Below are 26183 nucleotides of genomic sequence, written 5' to 3'. Positions count from 1 at the left end.
TATTTTCAATGGTATTTGCAAGAGCTTGGGTATGCATTTTCTGTATTTTAAGCATCTCTGTAGCTAAGCAGATGATCTAACAGTATGATCCTGAATTTCGTTTCTAAAGAGCCAGGAAGTTATAAAAAATATCTGTAGCATTTACATAGGTTAAGCTGACATTCAATACAGATATGGTTTTAGTGGTGGTATTTAAAATCCGTTGCTGATGAGTTTGGGTAACAAGTTCAGATGTGATAATTTCTGGAGAGAGAAATGAAGAAGTACCATTTTTAATAACCAGATAAGAGAATTTATTTTTCTTGACAGATTCTGATAGGAGAAAGAGAAGCTTAATGTGGGGTGAGCAGTTCTTTTTTTTAATCACCATGAAAAATTCCTCCCCGTTAATCTGATGGATGGATTACAGTTTGTCCTTGCATGGCCAGGTTGTATTTTCCATCAGAACTGGAGATTCCAACCCTCGTTATATCATTTCTGTAATGCAAATGGTTATGTATAGAAAGAGATTTAATTAATCCCCTGCTGGTTGGTAGCATACCCTAAAGCCAAACAGAGCCAGCAAAGGAAAAGTAGTAAAACAAGAGTGCATGGTACCAGGTCACTGACTGTCAGTGGAGTTTCATCATCTGTGAAATATTAACTTATTAACTGAGATGTATTTACTGTTGCAGCTGTAAAAATATTTGTCTGTTGTCCCACCTGGTATGATAGTGAGCTACCTTGCAAGAGAGCCAAGGTCAAAGGCAATCGCAGGAGTCGTGCTGTCTGCTCTGGCAGAAATATGCAACATCCCGAGTGTGGCGATGGTTCTCACTTTAATTTGAAAGGACTAGGTTTAAGCTGCTGTCAGTGCACACTCCAGCATCCAACTTTGCCTGTGGGTCTGCGCCATATGTGCAGCTACATATTCAAGGACAAATTGCAAGGCTGAGAGAAAGTGACAATTTTGAGTGATGGGCTCCTGGTTTCTTGACACTTTCATAATGTAACATTATCTATTTAAAAGATACGGTCAATGAACAAATAGATTCCCAGACTTCCATTTCATATTGTGTGCCTACGTGTATGCAAAAAGCCAGCGCTCTTACTGCTGCCTGAAACACTTCTGTTTTCAGATGCAGTTTCTCTACGTGAAACATGACAATAGAATACATTTTCAATATCTGTGCTAAACAATATATTATGTAAACAGAAAAGTGATCCTTAAAATGCCCAGTGTATCTTCTCACTTCCTTGCCGCCTCAGAAATGACAGTGAGGATCCACTCCTATTGTGAAACCTGTATCGTAGCACGTGACAGTGTCCAATTGATTTTGTATCTGCATGGTCTGAGGTGATAAAATTACAAGGAAACAAATGCGAGGAACTTTGAAGGAGGGTGTTTGAACCAGCTTTGTGTGGACTCCACGATGCTGAGTTTCTTTCCCAAGGTTCGGTTTTTAACTAGTTGCCTGAAAATCTGCTGCTTCTTTTGTCATGTAGAGATCAAGTCGCATGTTTAATAATTATGCCTTGAAATATGGAACTGATACAAAAAATTAACTTTCAGAACAGTCTGTTCGTGTCACTGCGGTACTTCAGGATTTAATACTCTTCTTATTTTGTAGGATCTGTGAAAGAAGTAGTTTCTGCTTCTGAAAGCATGAATAATGTGCAAAAATCTTTTAAAATGTTCTTACGCCATTTATTACTTCCTATAAATCCAGTATAAATGTAAGCCTGTCGTTTGAGGGTTATGTTGACCTAGAGAGCAGGTGGCACGGAGGCTGGCTGAAGTAATAATGGTAATATATAGAGGTACTGGCAACACGAGTGCTCGGGGAGGCAGATGTGCTGCTGAAAGAGGCAGTCTGAACCTTGCATGTCCATGTGTTGCCCTCATCAGAAGGAGGGTCTTGAATGAAAAATGTTCTTTAGCATAAACTAGCGCATTTACTTAAAAGGATTTCAGCTGCACCCTGTAAATAGCATTTCAGACCAAGTAGTCACAGCTCAGTACTCTTTTATGAGTAACCTTACCTCTTAAAATGTGTTTTCATTTTCGGGGCATGTGGATATATAGTGCCAACCTCCTTTCTGGAGCTGGTGGAAACCAGTCACGTAACATCACGTTCTTCATCATTTGCTATCTAAAATGTTTACTATGAAACCGATTCTAAGTGGAGTTTTACCTTTATAGGGTACTTGTGAAATGCCATTGAACTTCAGTGTTTCCCGTGATTATTTGATCAGTGCTTTGACATTGCCCCAGCATTTTTAGGTGTAAGCTCCCGTTTGGTCCCATCACACACATTAAAGCTTGAAGCCGTATTAAGACCCAGCCGAGTCTCCACCCTGTGCATGTATCCCTATCTCCGGGAAGCATTTGCGTTGTCTTCTGTGTTCCCTGGAGGTGTGCAGTGTTCTCTTGACAGTGGAAATCCTCAAATAGGTACCCTGAAGTAGGTCACCCGTGCTGTCTGCAGTCTGCTCCTTCCTTGCTTCCATCTCCAGGCATTTTCTTTATTCTTCTTCCCTGGGGTGTAGCTTTTTTAGACACTGATGATTCAGGAAAAGCAAAGCTCATAATTACACTGCTCACAGTATTGTGGCTTCCAGCTCCAGTGCTTTTGTACTGGCTCCACCATTCCTGGCCTGGTTTGGAGGATGCTAGGAAGTGCTGTTCCCAGCCATGCTGTGGCAAGGTGTAAAAGGGTAAATAGGGTGAAGGCCTGGTGTTTCTCCATAGGACAGGAAAAGTGCGGCAGGAGTTGGGGCAGGACTTGATGTACAGCTCACGGGGTTTTTCAAGGGGATTTTAAGGCTAGCACAAGATGAAGCGGAGTGGAACAACAGGTATAAAAATTGATTGCTTTGATTGTGCTCTTTGTTGTCAAGACCACAAAGATATTAAATTTGAACTGCTGGGTATCGATTCCAGAGCTGCTCTGTGTTTGTCAGGGTGGAGGTGCAGAATGAAGCCGATTGCTACATGGATAGAATAATATTTCAGGTGTATCGAGATGTCACCTGCTAGCACTTTCCTCCTTCCTGATGTGGAAACTCAGTTGATCACAGATTTCAAAGGATGATTTCAGGAACAAAGCCCAAGTGAGTCCTTCTTTAACCTTGCATACAGTGAATCCTGAATTAGCTACATTATAGGAAGCATTAAAGGTAATATTATTGTGCAAGTAAAACGAATGTACAGAAAAGGTTTGTCCACTCCTGTCACTGGACCACGATTCCTGTGGTGTATGTTTTAAGTCACAGTTACTGGACCTGTGCTTTTCAGCCCTAATGACTAGAGCAAAGCTTGTAAAACCGAATCCTAAAAGCTCAAAAAATAGAAGGTATAGAGATTTAAAGGTCACTGTTCTCCTTTTTCATCCTTACTATTAAATTCCAGAGTTTTCTACATCCATTCTGAAGTGTTTTGGGGCTGACTGTGTTGGAATAAACAGAAATACGCTGTTTGAATTGAAAAAGTGTACCCACTGCTAAGCACCTTTGTTATATCAGATCTTCTTTAAAGAAGATAAATTAAATACATCTGCTGAGATGCTGTAAGAGATACATATATATATAGATACAGAGAGAATAATATATAATAACTGTGTCTTACCTATATATCCATTTGCAGTGGCAAAAAGCTGTCACTGCTACCTAGACTTCACAGTTGGAAACTAATTCTTTCTAACAAACGGGAGTGGAAGAAGCACCTTTTTAGACTATAAACCACACAACCTGTTATAGATGCTAATGATTTATTATCTTACATACTTGAAATGTTTTGATTAGACCTTGACAAGTTTGTCTGATGACAGGAATTTATTTCGTGATGCTGTAAGCTGTCAGGCTTGTGAGAATTCACACATGGAATTTGCTCAGTGCTGTTCAGCTGCAAGGAAATTTCAAAGTGTATAGAATTTGAAAATAATAACAGCATGGGTAGGATTTAATGATGTTTTAATGGTTTTTTGTAAGTTAACTTCTTGGTATCTTTGAAAAACTTTGCTGATGACCAGTATGTGACTTAACAGGCCACTGGCAGGTTGTCATTCACCCCGTTAATCATGTCCGGCAGCACGTCACTATCACTAAATACGGAAAAGAGATTGTTGGATGGTATGGATTTGTTCTTCTATTGACCATTGTCAATGTTCGGGGGGCGGGACCAGTGGTAAAGGGGGCGGGGCCAGCACCAAGGGGCGGGGCCGAGGGGCGGTGTCAGGCAGGGCTGAGTGCGGGGCCTGTATCGGCAGCGGCTTGCGGGCGGCGGCTGCCACCTAGTGGCGCCCTGCGGAAGCGCAGAGCGGGTGTATGGGGGAGCGTGTCACCGACGAGCAGAGATGGATGTGGAAACCCAGACCCGGGGAGGGTTGATGTGTCGCGATGGTGTGCGCATCATCACTGCCTGTGCCTTGTGCGTGCTTGTGGTCGGTGTGACTGAGCAAAAACCGTAAAATTTCAGGCCTTCCTCTGCTTTTGGTGCTTGGGTGCAAAACGCTGCTTTGAAGTGGTTGCTGATTTCATTAGCCTTGGATTTCTTTTTGTGATAATATGTAAACTAGCTAGAATAAATAAATTAATAATTAGTTCCACGTCATTTAATTATTTAGTGTAATCTTGTTATATTTAATATTACTAAAATGAAATAATGAAATATTAAAGTAATGTATACATTTAAAAAAAGCAACACCAAATGCCACTCTGTGGCATTAATTTTTCCTTCTGGTGAGAGGATTGGAATATTGGGTACCACAGCTCTGGAAGAGGTGCAGGTATGATGCTGATGAGGGATGTAAAATAGAACTAATTATTACTTTATCTGTGTTTAGGCTTGAATTTCAGTTATTTTTGCTCTGTTGATTGCTTATGACTTTGACACTGCAAAGCCAATGATTATTCAGACAAAAGGAGTTATAAAAATACCATGGACTACTGTGCTGTAGTGTGCACACTCACATTTTCACTCTGTGCCCAGCTATACCCTGAGCATGCGATCAGAAAGGCCAGCTCGCTATTAATTTTGCTTCAGCCCTTTACTGATAAATAAACGAGTAATACATAATAACAAGTAAAATTAACTCAAGGTTTCCATTGTTTGTTTTTGTTTCAGAAGGAGCTCAGCCTCCCCAGAAGAGGAAGCTTGTAAGTAGAATTATTCTTCATTCATCACTTGGTTTGTTTTGAACATATCTAGCTGTTCAGTTGTGGAAATCGTTTAAATGGGCAGATAACTCTGTTTTGTCTGTTAGCATTTTCAAGAATCTGTCAGGCATTTGGAAGCAGCTAGCTTGAAGGCTCTATTCATTTCCTTAAGTGTAGCAGGAAAAGCAGTAGTAGTGTAAGCTTACTTCTAATTACCAGCTTGAGCTGATCCTGATACAGAAGTAGCTGCGGTGTTGAGTGCTGCTTGCACTGACATCGCTGAAGCGAATCCATAGAAGTCACTGATTATTTATGTGATATGGACAACTTTGATGACTGCTCTTCAAACAGTCTGTTGACAGAGGTCTAAGTACGCAGCTCCTGGGCCATGTGGGTCAGGTGTTTGTGGAGCAGTCAGGGTAATGGAGATATTTCGACAACGTGGCAATTGGTGGGGAAAGTAGGCTTTTAAAAATGCGGTTTAAGCAAGAAAAGCATTTCTTTGATACTTTATGGCTTTTAAAGACATTTAGTGAACTAACTTGTGTTTCACTGGTATTGTGACAGCTTAGCTTCTGCTGTGCTTACAGATTTATGGTGGGAGAAATTGTGTCATTGATTGCATTATATAAAAGAGAAAGCTCTTGTCCTGCCTGCTATTGCATTATGATTTTAAATTGTTTCCCAAAGCTTGTAGACTACAGACACGAAGCTGACAGAAGCGTGTAACCTTTCTTCCTCAGGTTTCTGGTTCTAATGAGAAATTATTTCCAGTCGTTCAATGTAAGCTATCCCCTTTGTATAAGAACCAGTGTTTAGAAAATGCTGTGTAGTGCCAGTGATTCAGGGCTGAACAATACAAGGGATCAAAAGGCCTTTTTTTAAGATGGGGCATGACCAGACCTTTTTGTTTAGTTCATATGACAGGGGTGAACCAGCCAGGGAATTATTTAAAGAACATGAAACACTGGCTGCTTTATTATATTTTAACCAACATGCCTTAAAGGGTGACTTACCTGTATGTGGTAGGTTTTTACGAAGGGTGGTGTTCATGATTCAAAGGTCGTGAAGGTTCTTTGAACGAATGGTGGAGCAATGAGTTGTCAGTAAGTTTTTGGTTTAATGTAACTCTTAGCCATTTTGGTATCAAACTTCTGGAACTGAAATTGAGGATGCCAGGGATATTCCCTTCCTTTGTTCAAGTGTGGAGGTGGGTATGACACAAAACCATTCGTGTACTCACATTTGAAATATCTGAGATACAAATAGCTTCAAATGCTTTATTTAGGAGTAACTAAACCAAGTAACAGAATGTTTTATTTCTATATTGATGTAACACCTTCAGTTTTCATTACTTCACTTTCGTTTTCTTCCACAAGTGAATGCCTTTTAAGACATCATTATGTGAAGAAATTTAGCAACCTGTGTCAAGAAGATCCAGACTATAAATTTTAAACATCAGGTTGCAGCTGTTAGTGAGGCTGAAAATCGATGAAGAATTGAAATGTCTTCTGTTAGTTGCCTGTGTTTTCTAAGTGGTTATTTGAGTGCAGTTTCTGGAAGTACGGATTATGTAGTTAAGTCTACCAAGTGAGTTCTTGTTGTTTGAAAAGTTTAACTGTTTAAGCAGTCAGTAGTACGTGGTGGCCTCTGTAGGTTTGTGTTGATGCTGTACTGTTAAGCATATGGGTGTTGTGGAGTTGATGTCCATGATTTGCACATCCCAGTATCAGAGTGCTCGCTTGATTTAGAAAAAACCCACTGTTAGTCTTGGAATGAGGGATTAGAGGAATTTATATCAAGAAATGGAATAATTATAATATGTGTGTGTATATATATGTAAAAAAACCACATATAATATGTAGGAATTTGTTCAACTATTCTGTCAAAAAGGTTGGCCTAATGATGTGCACTTAAATAGAGACTGTAGGCAGTTCTCGGTTCTTCTGGAGGCTTTTCCTCTGCTCGAATCAACTGAACAGTGAGCCTCAGAAGCAAAACTAAATTCTGAAAACAAATCTTATTCTGGAAAGCGGTTGTTCCGTAGCTAGTGAGCAGGGTTGGTTGTGGATGTAGCTGAGCCCTGATTCATCGACTGTCATTCATTGACTTTTGTTCACTGACAGGAGCAGAAGCAGGAATTGACAGAAGGATGCAGTACCTGGCTTGGAGCCAGAAACCCTCAAGAGGTGCATCCATTTTCTGCACAAACTCCAGCCTTTGTAGCAGTTCAGTAGCAATTGCGTTACATAGAAATACACAGCCATGCAGCATTTGTCTGTGTGCTAGTCTGGAGGCTTGGGTGCAGCTACTACTGTAAAAACATTGTATTTGGGGAGGAAATAATTATTTTCCATCCAGACTGAAGCAGAATGAAGACGTGATTGTTGCTGCTTGCTAGGTGATTGCTTTGGTTGATTGTTGAGTTAGAAAGGTTTTACACCGTGGACTAGCTAGGGTATTTGTCATCGCCACATGTAGAAGGTCAAGCTCTTCCTGACAAAGCTTCTTTTTCTTCACCTGACTCTCATTGCTTTATATTTGCCTGGGTCAGTGTTAGTAGTTGCTATTTTTCTGCAGGAATTGATTGTAGGCACAACAGCAACAGTTGATACGCTTGTTTGTACTAAGGAAAAAGAGTGGAGTTAGGTGTCTCTTTGGCCGGAGAGCATAGAATCATAGAATAGTTAGGGTTGGAAAGGACCTCAAGATCATCCAGTTTCAACCCCCCTGCCACGGACAGGGACACCTCACACTAAGCCATCCCACACAAGGCTTCATCCAACCTGGCCTTGAACACTGCCAGGGATGGAGCACTCACAACCTCCCTGGGCAGCTGATTCCAGTGCCTCACCACCCTAACAGGAAAGAATTTCCTCCTTATATCCAATCTAAACTTCCCCTGTTTAAGTTTGAACCCGTTACCCCTTGTCCTGTCACTACAGTCCCTGACGATGAGTCCCTCCCCAGCATCCCTACAGGCCCCCTTCAGGTACTGGAAGGCTGCTATGAGGTCTCCACGCAGCCTTCTCTTCTCCAGGCTGAACAGCCCCAACTTCCTCAGCCTGTCTTCATACGGGAGGTGCTCCAGTCCCCTGATCATCCTTGTGGCCCTCCTCTGGACTTGTTCCAACAGTTCCATGTCCTTTTTATGTTGAGGACACCAGAACTGCACACAATGCTCCAGGTGAGGTCTCACAAGAGCAGAGTAGAGGGGCAGGATCACCTCCTTCGACCTGTTAGTCACACTCCTTTTGATGCAGCCCAGGATACGGTTGGCTTTCTGGGCATGAGGAATTTTGTCACCTAAAGAAGGTCTTGGGTAGAGGCTGAAGAGAATGGATGGTGAAATGGAGCCTGTAGAGTCTGTTCATTAGCGATTCTGCTTCCATATTAGAGGAAGGGAGCACAAGCACCATGTAAATGATGGCTTTGGCCTTGAAGATCTTGTAGTCTAATTGTGAAATAATCAGCGCAGAGTGAGCAAGCATATAAAACAGATGGGGGAATTGTATGCATGGTGACATTAAGAGGAATGCCTGATTATTTAGATAACCATTTTGTTGTTAATGTGCTTAAAGTGTGTCTGTTTCTGTTAGGGGGGTTATATTTAATACACTAAAGGAAAGTATACTCAACTGAGTTGCAGGCTACTAAGAGGTTGAATAATATGAGAACAGGAACAAGGAGTTATCTTCTGTCTCTGGTGTGGTTCAATAATCAGAGTTCAAAGTTTTCCTTTAATAAATAATACATATAAATGTATTGGTTATGTTTTCCCCATGCTTTGTTCACAAAAAGTAATTACCATTCATGAATATTTTCTTTAATTTCAAATAGTGAATGTGAAGCGATAGACCCAAACTTTGATCTCCATCCTGTTAGTGAAAGTGGTTTAATTATTTCCAGTGATTACCCAGTTCTGTTCTTTGGTGCTCTCTTTGCAGAGAGATTGGTTTTTGTATTGTTGGCTGCAGCTTTCAAATGGTTTTGATGTGCACCTGCACTTGAAGCACACTAGAGACATTCCAGACTTGAAAGGACAAAGGTGGGATCTGCACAGCAAGATGGGGCTCCTGATGAAGTGCTCATGTGCATTCATGTGTATAACAGCAACTCGGCATCCAAGAGACCAGGCTGTAAACTGCAGATTTTCAATGCGGCTGCAGGATGCAACACCATCTTCTCTCGATTGCCTCCCCAGCTAATCAACAGTCACTAAATCGAGCTGGGGTTGTGTTTGAGCCATCTGGTTTCTTCTTCAGTACCCCGTTTTTAATAAATTCACTTGTTTATAACCTGAACTTTATTGACCCGTTCAGATTCTTATGAGAAACGTGGGTTTATATTTGACATCCCCATGGTTTCCTAGGCGGGGTTACTAGCCTGGGTCGCTGTGATTTTTGTACTATTTGAACACAAAATTTTCAAGAAGAAAAGATTTCTCTCCTACATTATATCTAAATTTGAAAAGAGTAATTTCCGCAGCAAACTAAATTGTTTCTGATTTCAGATGCAAGTTATTCTTTGTTAATTCTTTCCTGCTGTCAACCATCTGTATCAAACATACTTCTGAAGTCTGTGTGTGGATGGAGGAAGAACTTAGGGACATGAGGAACATGAAAACTAATTATAATTCAGAATATGTGCAGTAAAATACACATTTAAATGAATCAAATATTACAAACTGCTCTTTTGAAGGTGATGGGTGCTGATAAGAAATAGTATTTCTCTCAAATTTTTATGTCTATGAAATGTGGTAAGCAACTTAATAGTGCTTGCTGAAGACATGAGCAAGGCTTTTATGATAGTCTTTATTCCTTCTAGTCTCTCTTTAAGGCAATTTATGTCCATTGTGGGGCTCGTTTTCTCTCTCTCCTCTGCCCTTCCCTTCTACTCACAAACCTCTGAAGGTTCTTAGTTTCTGCAGCCTTAGACACTTCTTAGGGTGTTTCATTAAACAGGTCTTCATCATAATTTGTTAAAACCTATCCCCAGTTTCTTGACAGTAAAATAACACACAAACACACCAAGGAATTCCTTTGGGAGGATATGCGGTTTCTATCTGTCTTATTTTAGAGCTTGGAAACAACAGCAGGTTTGATGGCAGGAAAAAAAGAATCCTGGCCTTTGGTGCTGGTTTATGTCTTTGTCTTGCCATGCTCAGGTGCTGTGGGGATTTCCTCTGTATCTGCAGAGAAATGGAGTATATCATTCCATTTCTGTTCTCCTTGGTGGCTAAGCGCTTCTGGTGGATGCCATTTTCCTGCCAGGAACAAGTGGTGCGCCTCAAGCGTGGAGAAGTCAGTGTGCTGGAAATAGAGAAAAAAGCAGTTCTGGAAAAGGAATGGGGAGTTTTGCTTCCTTCTCACTCTGTTCAGTCTTGGACCTGGAAACAGAGTAAGAAATAATGCCTCTCTTCAGTGCTTTCTGCTTGTGAAACTTTGGATGGATGGGGAGAGAAAGCGGTGGTGTTTTCTAACCACCCCATCCTTTTCTGAGCTGCGTAGAAGCAGCCCACAAGCAGTAGATCAAAAATAACCAGGCATTCCTAAACTGATATGTGGGGCTGGCTCTGGGGGTGGAACGTGCCGAATTATTCCTGCAGGTCTCCGTAGGAGTGTTGCTATTTGTATATTAGGCTTTAAAAATAATGTGAAAACATTGTTTCTATTAAAAAAGTGATACAGTGAATAAGGGGGATTTTAGTGTTCTGTACATAGTGTCATCTCAAAGAGAAAGAATTTATGGAGGTTTCCATCAATGACTTAAATGTAAGAAAAGTCTTTTTTTGCAGTTTTTATTATCAAGTTTCCACTACTTAATCTAGCTTCACATTTAACAAGTATAGTAAAATTGTACATGACATACCAAATTTGTACCTTTTGTTGCTTGCTGTGCTTTCTCACTCCGAAAGCATGGCATGGGGCTGGGGGGCAGAGTTTAGGGGCTCTGGTTGTTTAAGGAACAGCCACCCTGGGCATCCTGCCCCTTAACTTTTGGGACTGGCAGGTTCTTCTCCTGATGGGACATAGTTTTTGAGAGGCTGGGATTTTGTAGCATGGGGCACTCCTGCTGTGGTTTGAATTAGGGGAAGAATCTGAAGATGTATACCTTGCAGGATGTATCCTCCAGGGATGAAGATACGAAGATATATCATCCAGGACAGAATCTGAAGATATATCTGGAGTTGTTATCTGGAATTTACTTGGTTGATGAGTACTTGCTTATGAGAATAGCAGTCTCTACCAGCCTAAATAGAGTCTTCAACACTTTAAAGTCTATCAGATAAACATACGAGGACATTTTTAGGGGGCAGCTACCTTCTTGGAAATGCACATTTCAAAAGTGTTGGGCATGATTTTGGGGCTGTTTATTAATAGCTGAAATTGGTTGAAATTACTTGAAACTGGTTGAAATTACCATTTGCTAACAGAAGTGCGAGACTTGCACTGTACAGGGGAATGTTGTCTCCTAATGAAGGTGTCCCCCCCTCCCTCCTCCTTCCTTCAGCATTTGGCTCCCCAGGCTGCTGCAATTGCTGTTGCTGTTTTCAGTGGGAGAATCCGTAAAGTTTGTAGCAGAAGCACAGCTTTGGAGTTACAGGAAGATGTTTTAAGGCTCAAGTTGTGTGTGTTCCTAAGGGGATTGATTACTGAAGAAGGGCTGGTTCACGTGTTCCCGCTGGTCGGGAACAGCTGCTCTTTGCACCGCTGATGACTCTGCAAGGGCTTTGGCGGCGAGCAGCGACTCTATTCCTATCGCAGTGTGAGTTTTCAAGCTGCTATGTGAGATTTCTGCCAGAATCCTTTCAAGTGTGCCATCGCTCCCTTTGGCTTTATGCTTTGCTTTTGAATTGGTGCGAGCCACTGTTCCTGCTCCTTGAAGCCCGGGAGAAGTTTGTCGCTGATTTGCTGTGGGCTCAGCCAGGGTGGGTCTGGGCTATATCGCTGGCTGTGTGACAGGTCAGATGGCCAGTTTGTGTCTTGGACTCTCCTGTGCCTTCCTGTCGTACTCGTGGGCTTCGTTTCCTATCCTTGGATGCTACGAATAGACTTGGAGAAGATTTTTCTGTTCTTTTTCTTTTAAAATAATTAGGTTTTTGACATGAGCTGTGTGATTAATCTGGACCATTACTGAACTCCTGAGGTCTCTCTGACACTGGGGGTATACGGAGAGCTTGGAACTGCACTGATTGTTCTGTGCTCTGTGTTGGAGTGATAACGGTGGGTTCTCCTTCCTGGCTCTAAGCCTCTTATACGCTGGGAAGAAACATAGTGTATCAGCACAATGATGAAACGGAGGAAACAGAGGCTTGGAGCCCCATCTCTGCGGATCCAGTAAGGACTGTTGTGAAAAATAAATTGCACCTAAACGTTTCAAATTGAAAATATGAAGAAAAGTCAGAATTTTCCGTTTGTTAAAAGTTTCTTTATCTGCGATGCTTGTTTTGGCTGTACACAAAATTTCAGTTGGAAGTGTTGCTGTTTTACTTTCTGTTCAACATTTACCACAAAGTACAGCCAGAACAGAGCAATATTTGGATGTTTTTAAATGGGGTACATTGTGGTTAGGCTTTGTACCAAATATTAATTAATATAGTAACTGTATGTTTGTAACTGTCTTTCTCATTTTATCACTTGTCAGATTTAAAAAGTACTTTTAATAATCTGCCAGGAAGCTGTCACAGGGCTCAAATCTCCAGGATTTGCTACCTTTACTATCTTGTAAGAATGTTATTGAAAACTCTTAGATTTGGAGCAAATAATCTTTGCTTACATTGCCACGTGTATTTCTACAAATGACATTTAAAGAAGAGATTACTTTTTAATGCTTGTGTCCTTTTAAAATGCTTTGAAATCTACTAGTGAAAACTGCTATTTATGAAGTTCATAATTAAATTTATTATTTCCATTAGGTAAAATTAAGGAAATTGTATATTTAATACTAAGTTTATAAGTAGAATCATAGAATAGAATCATAAGTAGAGGAGGTTAAATGAATCCGTTACATAGTGAAGGGAGGAGCAGGGTGTGAGGCAGGCTTAACCTTTCCTGCCTGTGGACTCTAAAGCTCATCAGCTGTTTGAGCAGAGATTGCTGGTGGAGAGGATGTCTAATATCCAGAGGTTACTTACTGATGAGTATTTGGATTCATTGGGAAATTTAAAGCAAGGAACACTGACAAACATGCTTGACTTCAGGACTTTCAGTGTAAAATGCAAAACGAAAGCTGAAGCACTCCCCAGCTGTCTCTTTTGCTCACTTTTATGTTTAAATATAGTGAATAGAAACTTTTTTGAGCCCTCAGTCAAAATCAGAGTTAGAGTTGCAAGAATACAGTGGCCCTAGTTTGTAACTAGTTTGAAACTAGTGTAACAAGTTTCGAATACATAAGCACACTTTACAGTACCAGTATTTGTATATTAACTTTTACTTTATTTCTAGTGAAGGACATCTCATCGTGTATAGCTCAATAAAGTAGGTGTTAGAACCTCATTTTTGTGTTCATGCTAAAGTCTGTTTGCAGCTTTTTGGAAAGCAGCTACTTTGGGAAATTTTCTGTGCTCTCTGTGTATATGGATGCCTGTTGGCTGCTAACCCTGCAACACATTATAGTGCACAGAACCAAGCACAGAGCTGGGGATCAGTGTCCTCAGCTGTAATCTGGACACTGCAATGGACACGCTGTGGACAAGTCACTTAACCGCTTTGTGCCTCAGTTTCCCCATTGCTAAAATGAGGATAAAGCTATTTTGCAGCGCTGCTTTCAGGCTTACTTAGTTGTTCTAAAACACTGTCAGTGCTAACTGTTATTTCCTAGTTAATGGTTTGCGTAATTCGTGTTTTCACACTGGCATACTTCTATTGTTGCCACAGTGTGGCTTGGAACCATGGCTCCCAAGTTGTGAAGGCTGTGGTATAAATGGTCAGTGTTTGTATGGGTTGCCATTATCAGTTGGTTATTTTTTCCTCAATTAAAAGTTTTATATTAAGGATTTACATTAAATGATGTGTATTCCAGAAAGCCTGGCAATCGGTACAAAAAAGGATTTGGCTAATTCCAGCTTGGAAGATTTTCATAGTGGAAAAATAACATTGAATAGATACTAAATTGGCTGAAAAATACGTTTTGGTTTGGATGATAATCGGAAAGATTACTTTTGATCACTTAGTTTATTGCATTTGTTAAGAAGATACAACATATTTTGGAAGTATCTCGCTTTTTTTTTTAAATGAAACACAAGATGTGATATTGACCCTGATTTATGTTTTCTTTCCTACTGCGGTACCTTGTCAGAATCTCCTCTCCTTTGTACTCCCACTGCCGAGGAACTGATGTTCATCAGCACATGTTCTCTCCTACATCTGCTCCAGGTCTGCAGCACCTTAAATTCCCATTTAGTGCTGACTGTGCACTTGTTACTTCTCCTCTAGTATTTTACCTGAACTCACAGCCCCACAGCAATCCATCTAGTCCGTGCTACAGCCATCCTTTTCAGTGGAGGTAAGGAGAGGTATCGACGAGGAATTTCTAACCATTTGGTGTTTGTGTGAGCATTTATGAACTTACAAACGATAAAGTGAATTAAGGAATGGGAACCTTTGTACCTGTGTGTGCATGTAAACTCCTGGGTGTACCTTGTGCTCGCTTCCAAGTACATGTGCAGCTTGTGCCATGCAGGAAAAGAACCCGCACAGGCATGGTTGAAGGAGGTGATCCTGCCCTTCTAGCTCTGCTCTTGTGAGACCTCAACCTGGAGTATTGTGTGCAGTTCTGGTGTCCTCAACATGGAAAGGACATGGAACTGTTGGAACAAGTCCAGAGGAGGCCACGAGGATGATCAGGGGACTGGAGCACCTCCCGTATGAAGACAGGCTGAGGAAGTTGGGGCTGTTCAGCCTGGAGAAGAGAAGGCTGCGTGGGGACCTAATAGCAGCCTTCCAGTATCTGAAGGGTGCCTATAGGGATGCTGGGGAGGGACTCTTCATTAGGGACTGTAGTGACAGGACAAGGGGTAACGGGTTAAAACTTAAACAGGGGAAGTTTAAATTGGATCTAAGGAGGAAATTCTTTCCTGTGAGGGTGGTGAGGCACTGGAATGGGTTGCCCAGGGAGGTTGTGAGTGCTCCATCCCTGGCAGTGTTCAAGGATAGATTGGACAAAGCCTTGGGTGACATGGTTTAGTGTGAAGTGTCCCTGCCCACAGCAGCAGGTTGGAACTGGATGATCTTAAGGTCCTTTCCAACCCTAACTGTTCTATGATTCTATGGCTGATGGCAAGAAAACCAACTTAAAAGTAGACTGGCATAGAGTATCCTAAAAAAGCCCTGCCTAGAATTGTGAGTACTGCATTCTGTAAATCCACGTTAGTTTTTAGAGAAGCTAGCAGGTTCAAGTCTCTGTCTCCCAACACAGTGTCTACAAAGGATAATGAGTAAAATTAAGCCTGTTAGCAGGCTTAAATGTGTGGTACAAGAGTTTGTAAACCGAAGCAACTTCAAACCAGCTCAGTTTCTATTAAAGTGTTTGAGAGCTTGACTGATGTATTCTTCCTGCAGGATTAGCTCTTCCTCCATGTTGTGCTACAGTGGAACATGCTTGGCCATCAGTGGCCCCAGTGGAAACCCTCAGCTTAGTCACTAGGAGGAAATTTCACCTAGTGAGGCAGTCACAGACCAAGGCTAAACCAAGCTAGAGATCTTTGTGTGTGCAGTTATGAAACTGGAGCTTGGAGGCACCTACTTAAAACTTGAGCCAGCATAGCCATCAGAGGGCTGGTTTTGAAGTTCACATGCTGCAGTGTGGATGTAGCTGGTCAAATTTCAGTTACTCATCAGGTGGTAATGCAATAGCCCCTGGATCTAGACTGTTATTTCAGAGGAAGATTGCTCTTGCTGGCCAGCTCTGGTAAGAGTAACCAGAAAATGTGAAGTTGAGCTATTTTAGGCATCTGTCCCTGTAATGGGCAGTAACATATATCACATGTGTTGAGTGGAAGTCAGGTTGTCAGCGAAAGAAAGGGATGTAGCATGTGTCTGTACTTACTGTGCGCTGCTGTGATGAGAGGTGTGCTTGCCCAGTGTCCCTGCTGCTTTCCCTGCACATTGGGCAGCACTTAGGGAAAATTCTTAATAAGGTGCTCATCGTGGCTGCACTTGCAGTGAGGTGAAGGGCAGTGGGCAGAGAGCAGTCTCCTAACATTTTAATGTCGTTGTCATCAATATAATTTTAAATACATGTTTGTTATTTAGGGGCGGGTATTGGGTAATGTTCCTTTACAACAGGGTGATTAACTGTGATTAAATGCTGTTTAGCTTTGGGGCTAATTGACAGACGGGTAAGTAGCAATTAAGTATCAAAATCAGATTACTGTTAAAGTCAGTTGAGAACTGTTCTTTTTCGATTATTGATTAGTTCCAAAAGCTTTTTTGATACTGCTTTTTTTTTTTTTCTCTGGAATCCTTCAATCTTCAGGCTTTTGACATGGGTCCATGTATATTTTTCTTTGTAAGAATAGCTCATATAAAAGTCTTAGTGTCAGGTTATATTCCACTGTTACTATTGACTTTTCCTGCTAATATGTGTTTCACATATGGGGACCTTCCAGCCATCTGCTCTCTAAATACTGAATGGTTGATGATTCACAGATACATGGCTCTGTGTAAGAGCTTAGGTCCACTATAATAACTTTTTATTTTTGCCCTTGTTGCTTTCACCTGTGCAGCTCTTGATCCTGTTTTATCCAGTCCTCCTTTGTTGTAGTTTTGTTTACTTGGTTACAGTGCCAGGGATAGCCATTCCTGCTTGCTTAGAGCAAAGGTTCATCTTGGCAAGTTACTGCTATCATTGATCTACTCAGCTTAACACCCTCAGGTTAGCCAGGCAGTGGTTCATTTCCGTGGATATGCAGGTGCTACTAGGAACTGGTGGAAAAATTAAATAGAAAAACTTAAGCCTTACTTTTAACCATTTCTCACTTTTTACTTCTGGTACTGCATTTGCAAGAATCTACGTTGCTCGTATTTTGCGATGTTGGTATTTTTATGTGGACAACGTTGATGCATCTTGGGACAAGTCAGCATGGAAGTCCATGGCTTGTGAAAGAATTAGTCGAAGAATGCGGATATTTTGTACGTAACCTTTGAACAGTTGGAAAGAATGCAAATCTTTCAAAAGAGCAAAAAGAAATGTGAAGTGGCAGCATTACAATAATAAACTTGATAGCAGGTGAAGTAAGACTGCTATAGTTGATGCAACTGTGGGTTGGAATTAAGGTCATGTATCTTTAGGAAGAAAAGAGAATGGTGTCCAAAATTAAACTGAAGTACTGAGTCTCATATTTGGGATCTGGCTTGCACTCTTCTGGGGGTAGCAGGGAAGTCAAATTACTGGAGGAGAAAATGAGGCCATGATTCACAGCTGGTCCTATTTATGAGTTGGCAAGTCCTTTGTACACCCCTGTTTGTCCTTTAATCAAAATATGATTTACAGCATTTCTTGATATCAGGTTGCTTAAAAGATTTCATGAATTGATTGTTCTAACTTGGAAGTAATAGGTTTGAGATTAAAGACCGTGCATTTCCCCCATTTCAAAAAAACATTACACTCCCTGTAACACCTTTGGCAAGATACAAGCTGGAAACGGATTAATTTGTTTGTGATAACAGGATGAAAGTGTTCAAGTGCCATATTTCTTGCATCTCCGGGTGCTGCAGGTGAGGTGCAGTCTCAATGGAAATTTGCTTTATCCTGACAAATCAAAGAGAAGAGTTGGGTTCAGCTGCATTATTCAATGATTTTTCTCACACTATTTTGATTTAATGAATTCATGCTAGTTGTGGAGCATGTTCTTATAGGTTTATATGGTAGAAATTATTTTTATAAGACTGTTTTCCCTTGGATGTTCTAGTTTTAATAATGTGTATTGATAATAGCTATTAGTTTTTTATAGCTTTGCAGAATACTTTCATGGGTTTGGTTTTTTTTTTTTCCTAATCTGGTTATCATCTCTAATGTGATGGTGGTCTTATTTAAGTAAAACAAAATGGGAAACCTAATGTTGCTCCAAAGTACTTAGTGTTTGTACATAATTACTTGATCAGTGTGTAATTACGATGTTATGAGTTTTATATAATTAGGATTTTGTGGACATCTGTGATATCATTTAAGAATATATGAATTTATTTACATGAAAAGCCTATTCTAGGAAACAAGTATTTAATCAATAACTGTGGTAAGTGACAAGAATAGATGTAGATGTTCAGCAAATGTACTGGGAGAGCTGCCTGTTAAAGCCTTTTTTGTATAAGCTGTTGCAGTGGATGAGGGGAGACCTATATTTAGTGCTATGGCTTGTTTGGGTGTCTGAGTGTGGTTGGATGTGCAGTGACCTCAGTGAGTCTGTTCTCTAGGGTTTTGAAGGCTACACATATTTTACAGAAGCAGGGCAGCATCTAAATGGGAGAAGTTACATATTTTTTAGGGAAGATAAAAAAGCATTTCAGAATTCAGACTTTATGAGGTTCTTTATACTTTTATTTTGAAATACCCAAAAGCTTGTCAAGAGTTGCTGATAGTTTCCTATCTTTACTTAAATTTCCTTTTAGTTTAAAGTCACTTGATACAGGTCTTTAGAGTTTATTTTAGTTAGAATTTCCTATTTGACAAATGTCAGAGGATTAATGAAGAGGACTATATTCAGCTTGAATGACATTTGGAAATTGTTCTGGGTTTGCAGCAAGTGATACCCTCCTGGTTTAGTGCTTGGTTTGGTACAGGTTCTGCTTTCTTAAATGTGCTAAATAATTGGTCAGAGTTGACTGCAAGACAGTGTAATGTCACTTTTGGAAACAGAGTAGATAAGCAATTCAGGAATAATGAGTAACAGAACAACTTTGTGAATATATCATTATGCAAAATGTGAAATGGTGAATTTTGAGTAGGTAATCTTTTGGCAACTGAATTGTAATCTACATCTCACATTGAATGAATGAATGAGTTTCCCTGAATTAATTTCTTTTTTAATGGAAATTTTTATTCCTTTTCTTTTCTACCAGTTATTATTCTTGGGAATAGTTTTTCCCCTCTAGGGGAAGGAGACTGCAGGGGAGGAACATATTGGTGATACCTAAAACTTGGCAAGCTCAGATGTCTGTTTTTCTTACGCTGATCAGAAACTGTCCATTTGCTTTCCACGTGGTTGGAAATAGTGAGGCATTGTGGCCTGAATGTTGTCATTTTTTCACATCAAGGCATTGTATAAATGCTAAAATCCCTACGTTCTCCCTGGAGCTGCAGTAGCAGAAGAGTTAAACCCTTCAGTTTGGAGCTCGAGGTGTGAATTCTTGTCTCTCCGGCTCACCATTTGGCTGCCCTCAGTGGGACCACTTGTAAAGTATAACCTGGTAGTTTGCCCTGGGAAATCAGAGGCTCCCAAAGGGGAGTATGTACTTGTGACTTGAGAAGTTGGAGGGCTTTAGTGTTTCCTAGCCTTTTCACCTATAGTCCAAGTGTTCTGTAACTGTTCTTCTGTATAATTGTTTTTGAAGGCTGTGATCTGCTGGTAAATGAGCTGACTCATTTATTACCCCTACCCTGTTCAAAGAGTTTGGGATGGCTGGGACAAGCTGCCAACTTTAGTAGGAACAAAAAGCTTAGAAGGTTCTTAAGAGACTGTAGTAAATACAGCTTTTCTTTTTCTGTCCTTACCCTCAAATAACAGTGATTTCCTCAAATGATAGTAGTGTGCTCAGTTCTGTACAAAAACCTTCCTTCCATATAGTTTCTCCCTCACAGGCCTTTTGATCTTCAACATGGATACAGAAACAAGCCTGTGTTGAAAGATTCCTGGCAAGGGAATAATTCTGAGAAAGAAATATATATTCTTAACCAGGCCGTCATGTGTTTATTGTTGTTGATGGAGAGTCCCATGCATCTTCCAAAATTTGTTTTTAATTGTACTATGAGGCAACCATATGCTATTTTTAGTTTTGACTTGGAAAATAGGTGAGTGTGCAGACAGGCCTGTTGGCATCCCGTACTGAAACACTAATAGTAGAGATGCAGTAATAGCGAGTACTTAGTGCCGACTTAATGGACTTGAGCTGGGGAGAAGCAGAGATTGGGTGACACAGCTGCTTGCATTAGCACAGGACAGTTCCTGCCTATGAGAAGGAGATACCTGTTTTCTTAAACAATTGCTGTTTGAAGCCATGAGTTGCAATTTCTAATGCGGACAGATAAACCATTTAGTGGATCAATAGCACCCTGAAAGCTTAAGGAAAGTTCAGAATGTAAAGCAGATTTCAGGGTACCATTGCACCAGTTTCTAAAATAGTATTCCATTTCAGCTGTGTCTTACTAACCTGTGCTATGCTGAATTTTTGTCTCGATTTTAAGCTCTTGCTTGTATATTGAAAACTGTACCATGCCAGAAGGCCTAAGGCAGAGCTTTTCTTCTGTACTGTATCCTTGTGTGCTCTTTTCTGCAGGCTGCATCTGTTCTCCCCTTTTCTTCAGTATCTCTGTTCCTGGTTTTGTTCATTCATCTCAGATTTGCTTGTTCTAGTCCTCCGAGTGCTCTCTTCCCCTCTTACCTCCTAAAATTTTGCTGCTTTGGCTAGTGGTTATTATTCTGTCATTCAATCCCTTGTGTGGTACTTGAGAGCATAATCTTCTAACCTAGTTTACATTACACTGTCATGATGAATTATTAATGTTCTAAAATAAAATCTTCAAACAGTAATCTTTGCTGTGGTGAAAGAGCTCTGTGTGCTTTTGTTTTCGTTCCTGTCCTTTGCTTTCTTTAGACCTTCAGGTCTTTAGAGCCGGGATGTTATTGATCCAGCCATCTGGGAAAGACTTGCTGTGCAGTGAGAGTCAACTTGTCACATCTCTGGGCTGATGAGATAGGCGTTTATTTGTATAAACACACAAAAAATGAGTTGTGGAAGTAATACTTTTGAGTCTATTAGAAGACTTGGCTGGACAAGTAGAAGTGATAATGAAAATTTGGGTTATAGCTTGTCTGGAAGATGGGTATTCTTTTTTTTTGTGCTTGCTTTATTGTTCCAGTTTTTGTTCCTGTGATTCTCAGTTTTATTTGTGAAGAGATGAGAAATTTAAAATAACAGAGCAGGTCAGGTTATAATTCTCAGCAAATGTTTAGGACAAAAGGGTTCAACCAAAAGAAATATGGTAAAAATCCCGATCAGCTTTCCTCCGCACTTCGTTTTAATGCATTCGTTCATCCATTCTGCTTATGAGAAGTTGGAAGATTCCAAAATCATTAAATGTCCAGTTTCCAAGTGAATCAACATACAAATATTGACCTGAAGTATTCCTTTTAAAGTCACGAGTATCTGCATTGCCCTTGCAGAGAACCTGCCATTCCTTTGAACAAAATGGAGTTGATTACAGCTGCATTCATCTTTGACATAGAGGAACAGCCCATGGGGACGTGTTCCAGCCTGCACCCCATGGCTTAGTGCGCGCAGCCTCCTCTGATATCAAGATGGATCATAAGACTGTGACCTGTCGCTTCTGCAACTCTCCCCTTCCTACTCAGAATAAGGGCAGCTGCAGACTACACCATAGAACGCCACAGTCTGTTTTTTACATACTGTTGTTGTAAGTGGTTGGTATTGTAAAAAGTACTTTATTTATTCATTTTGCAAGTCTGATTTTCTCTGCCTAAAGTAAGCTCTTTGGACAAGCAGGTGGTGTTGCATGCATTACTTAATCTGTTTGTTTCCTAGTTTGTGTGTTCTACCAAATAATTTAATGAGCTAAAAATACTTGCTTTTATTACTAGTGGCAGTTTTATAGAAGCCTAAATTTGGTTTTGTAAGAAAATATTTTAAAAACTGCATAAATTTTGTTTACATTTTGATATTTTGCCCCCTAACCTGTAAGATTTGTAGAGTGCTCAATTTGCTAATAACAATTTGGAAGATAAGAAAGTAAAGGGAGTAGAAGATGAATATTCCCATTTCTAAACATTTTTTCTTTGAAATGGTTTAAAGATCACTGTTGAGGTGGGCTATGTAAGTCATTTAAAAATGAGCATTTCTGTGACATATTTTTGTTTCTAGCTATATTAATTTATTTGTGCCATTTTTAATGTGTTACCTTAGGGTGTAGTGAGATTTAGCATTTTAAACTTTTAAACTTTGTTATTAAGATTTTAAAATGCATTTCTCTCTGGAGGTTGTAGAAGTCAAAGTTCCATACATGTATTTTCTGTACTTAACTTCAAATCAGAGAATTCAGTTTGGGTCAGTTTATCTTCATTTATTAAATTGGCTTCTGTGTTCTAGACCTCCCTACTTCTACATATAGGAGGACATACATGTTAGAAGCCATATATAAAGTAAATTCCTTTGTTATAAGTGCTTCTAAATATTATATGTATTTTAGGATACATTGCTTTTGTAGTGCATCACCTTTGTGGGTTCTTCAGAACTACTGTAAAACAGTTTATAGAGGTGTATAAATCTGTACTGTTACAAAAATCAGTCGTCCATGGCCAGTCTGTCTTGTCCATTGTATTTTCTGAGGCTCACAACCTTGAGTAGTTTGTTTGCCTGTTGGTTGATGATATAACATCTTTCCTAGACTTTAAGATCAAAAGCTAAGCTTCTGCTGTGAAAATTCATATTATTCCAAAGGAATAAGTAAAGTAGGGACCAATTTCTGTTAAAAATCACTGCCAAATTAGGATGCAATCCTGCCTTTAAAACTGGATGAACTTTTAGTCTTTCTTTTGTAGTATACCAGCGCTCATGATGTTTCCCAAGCATGGTTTTGATTTCTTATGTCTCTTCTGTGCCATGGCTTATTTTGTAAGGTCTATTCTTATCCCATGCTCTAACTTCATTAAGAATTTATGCTTGAAAATGTAAAATTCATCCTCTTAGTCTGTTCATTACATTAGCATTCCCCTCGCTCCCAGAATAACTCTTCTTAGCCAACATTCTACAAAATAAGCTTTTTGTCTCAGAAAAGCTGTGGCAAATGCAAGGGCTTTACAATATCCTTAACATTTCATCTGAGCATAAGTGTGTTAATAAAGAAATGGGAAAACAAGCTGGGAAGTGGAAGGTCCAGCACTGGAGGTTCAGATTGGAGGAAACAGCCTGAATTATACTGGGAAACACATCAGATGCCAGAGCTTGTTTTAGAGTTCAGGCTTGATTTGGTCTTCTGGGCAATGTGCTGTCAAGCGGACAAGGGCACTCCCAGCTCACTGGTGACCACATGTAGCCCCAAGCCTGGAGGCACCGTGTTGAGCCTTGGTACTGTGTCTGCACAGGTTGCTGCCATGAGATGGGTATGAGAAATTTGCTGTCTTGTATGGATGAGGACGCCCTTTTTGCTGTTGTGAGCCAGTAGTTGTGATCTGGGTAACAAAAGGCCCTCTAATTCACCCACATAAGTACAGCTCTGTTCCCTTTTAACTATTTTTGCTCATTTAACCTTAATTACTTGTGTGTTATTGTGGTTTAGTTGTAACCATCCACTGGTAGTTACTCTTCAGTCCTCAACCCTTGCAGAGACATAAAGTGTCTTTTAATTTGTCGTTTAAACTGCACAGTGCAGATTTCCTGTAAAACAAGAGGGTAATAACACCTGCTTTTTCAGATCTGCTGTGCTGCAGCAGTCTTGTTGGAATGGCTTATGGATAATGTCTATCAAGTGCCATGTGTTCTTTGGAATATATACAAAACCCCTGTTAGGGAGAATTTAGCAATAGTCTGGTCTTGTTACTCAGTGCAGGGAGCAGATGTGGAAGAATTCTGCAAAGAACTGAAGCTGATGAAGTGCTGTACTTCTCAATGGAGAGGCTGATGCTGGTTGGAGTGTCAGGGGAAGAGATTAAGATATCTTCCTGATTGCAAATGCTGTTGCGCAGTGAATTAACGTTGTATTAAAGGTTAGAAAGTTTTAAGTGCCTTGCAATAAATAATACATGATAAAGATGAAGAAATGCTATGGTGGTAACAAGAGGCTCAGCTTAGGTTTTCCTTTGGATGAATTTCAGTTGGTGAAGAGGAGGGAAGATCTTTGGATCAGGGTGTTGAGGTTATAGCAGCTCTCTTGTGTTTCTCACAAGTGCTACTGAGTGTTTTCAAGCATATTTCAGCTAAAATGTTAGAAGATTTCTGTCTAAACATGAAGTGACATTTTCAAAACTGATGTTCAGTATTGGTATTTTTCAAATAACATTTCTCATTTTTATGGCGTTGAATCACTATTGAGCTTACATTTGATTAAATCAAGACAACTGACATTTGAATAACTCATGGAGACAACGGGGCTTGGGAAAGAACGCAAATTCTAGTAACTTATTTAATGAGCATAATTGACCTTTCCAAGGCATCTGAGCCCAATCATCAATTTTGTGAGCTTGAAATTATTTAGTTTATGTTCTATTGAAGTTGCCAAACATCTTACTAGTGCTATTTTTGAAGAAGAGTATCGTATGGAATAATAGCATACAAATAAGTGATATGGCTGTAAAGAGAAATACAAAGAAAGAATCTTACAAATGCTGCTAGGATTTTGGGCACAATTCACTTTGTATTTTAGCAGTGCTTGCTTCTTATCGCTATTTGGTAGTGTTTTCATTTAGAAAATGTTGATTGTGATGATAGAGCTATAGTTAACATCCTCAATATCTGAGTACAATTTTGTAAGAGTTGTTTTAGGACTATGAAATCAGAGCAGTTGCTTATGATTAAGCTCTGCAGTGATATTGTAGTGAATTAGATAATGTTTCAGGCTATCCATAATGATGGCAACCCCTGTTAGTTCAGTAACTGCGACGGATTAAAGTTACATGAGAAGCTGGCAGCTGTAATTCAGGTATATGTGTGCAGTGCCTGATAGCTGGTTCAGTAAATGTTTCTGATCTGTTGAATCATTAACTAGTGCAGACACGAGGTGTTCCCTGCATGGAAATGCGCACCAGAGACAAGTTTTGTGCTTCTTCACCTCCCAAAAATTTGAGCTTCGGGTCTCAGTTTAATCTCATATAATGTGTTTTTGGAAGCCACTTTATACTGAGATCGCAGTTGAAATCTGTGTGAACCATTGGAGTAGAAGAGTCTGTATGGTTCTTCTGTATTGGCTTGGTGATTTCTGGAGGTGGGGTGTTTTCTGCCAAGAAAGAAGGAAATCAAAGGTGGTATAACCCAACAAATAACAACAGAAAAATGAATCTTAAAGATATACTCAACTTAATGTTTTCTGTCAGACTGTTACGTGTCTTGAGATTGCAGTCTGCTCAGACACCCTCTTCATTTGCTCAGACACTCTTCATTTGCGTAGGTCACTCTTCAAATAATAATGATGCCCCAGATAGCTCAACACACATCGTCCATGTAATTTTTTCTTAAAGGAATCCTCCTTTTTTAGAGTCATATAGGAAGAACATTTTTTCCTCTCTTTTTATTGAAAGACCACAGTTTTGTGCTAGAGTTTTTACGTGTTACACAGATTTTACTGTATTGTTAATGATATAGAGCAGGTATCTTTTCACTTCTTGTGCATTGACTTATGTTTACTTATAGTAGAATAATTTTTTGTGCATGTTGGGTATACCATTTAATGTTTAAAATCAATCTGATATTCTATTTCTAGAGAAAGAATGTTATCTTCTCTTTAATGGCCCCTCTAGACAATTCAGCTCTGCTAGTAAAACAGTTTTAGTGTCTGAATATTTCTAGTGAATCATTAGTGGGTTTGAGGCTCTTCAGTAAAGTTGTATGACTATTAAGAAAAGTTAAGTCTGAAAGTATCAGGTATTTATGTGACACTTGGTACGATGTAGCTATTCGAGTGACTGGGTAATTAGGAAGAGGTGAGTTTTTTCCAATTAGTATTTCAGCTGGCTTCCACTGAAAGCTTTCCTTTACCATAATGTGACTCAGGAAATTATCTTCATTTGAAAACTACTGGATTACTACACATTTTATTCTCGTTGAAATATTTAAATATAGTCAAGAATATTTTGTGGGGGCTTCTCTTGCTATATAGTCAAT

The 26183-nt window shown here is 39.9% G+C and overlaps 1 protein-coding gene across 10 annotated transcripts in view; it reads left to right on the top strand.

Annotated features, from left to right (window-relative positions):
* MAST2 (microtubule associated serine/threonine kinase 2) overlaps nt 1-26183 on the top strand; it is a 203796-nt gene that overhangs the window by 81689 nt on the left and 95924 nt on the right. For 6 of the 10 annotated variants that reach the window (XM_065673452.1, XM_065673451.1, XM_065673454.1 and 3 more), the window contains one exon: nt 5105-5136. In XM_065673452.1, coding sequence (XP_065529524.1) covers nt 5105-5136 — 32 coding nt within the window. Of the gene's footprint in view, nt 1-1397; nt 1434-5104; nt 5137-12405; nt 12477-13583; nt 13617-14436; nt 14644-26183 lie in introns of those variants that run through there. The other 4 variants (XM_065673453.1, XM_065673460.1, XM_065673458.1 and 1 more) reach the window with 4 other exon arrangements.

This window comes from Lathamus discolor, chromosome 3 (assembly GCF_037157495.1).
Source record: "Lathamus discolor isolate bLatDis1 chromosome 3, bLatDis1.hap1, whole genome shotgun sequence".
In the NCBI taxonomy this organism is placed as follows: domain Eukaryota; kingdom Metazoa; phylum Chordata; class Aves; order Psittaciformes; family Psittacidae; genus Lathamus; species Lathamus discolor.
This window is presented reverse-complemented; position numbering and strand designations above follow the sequence as displayed.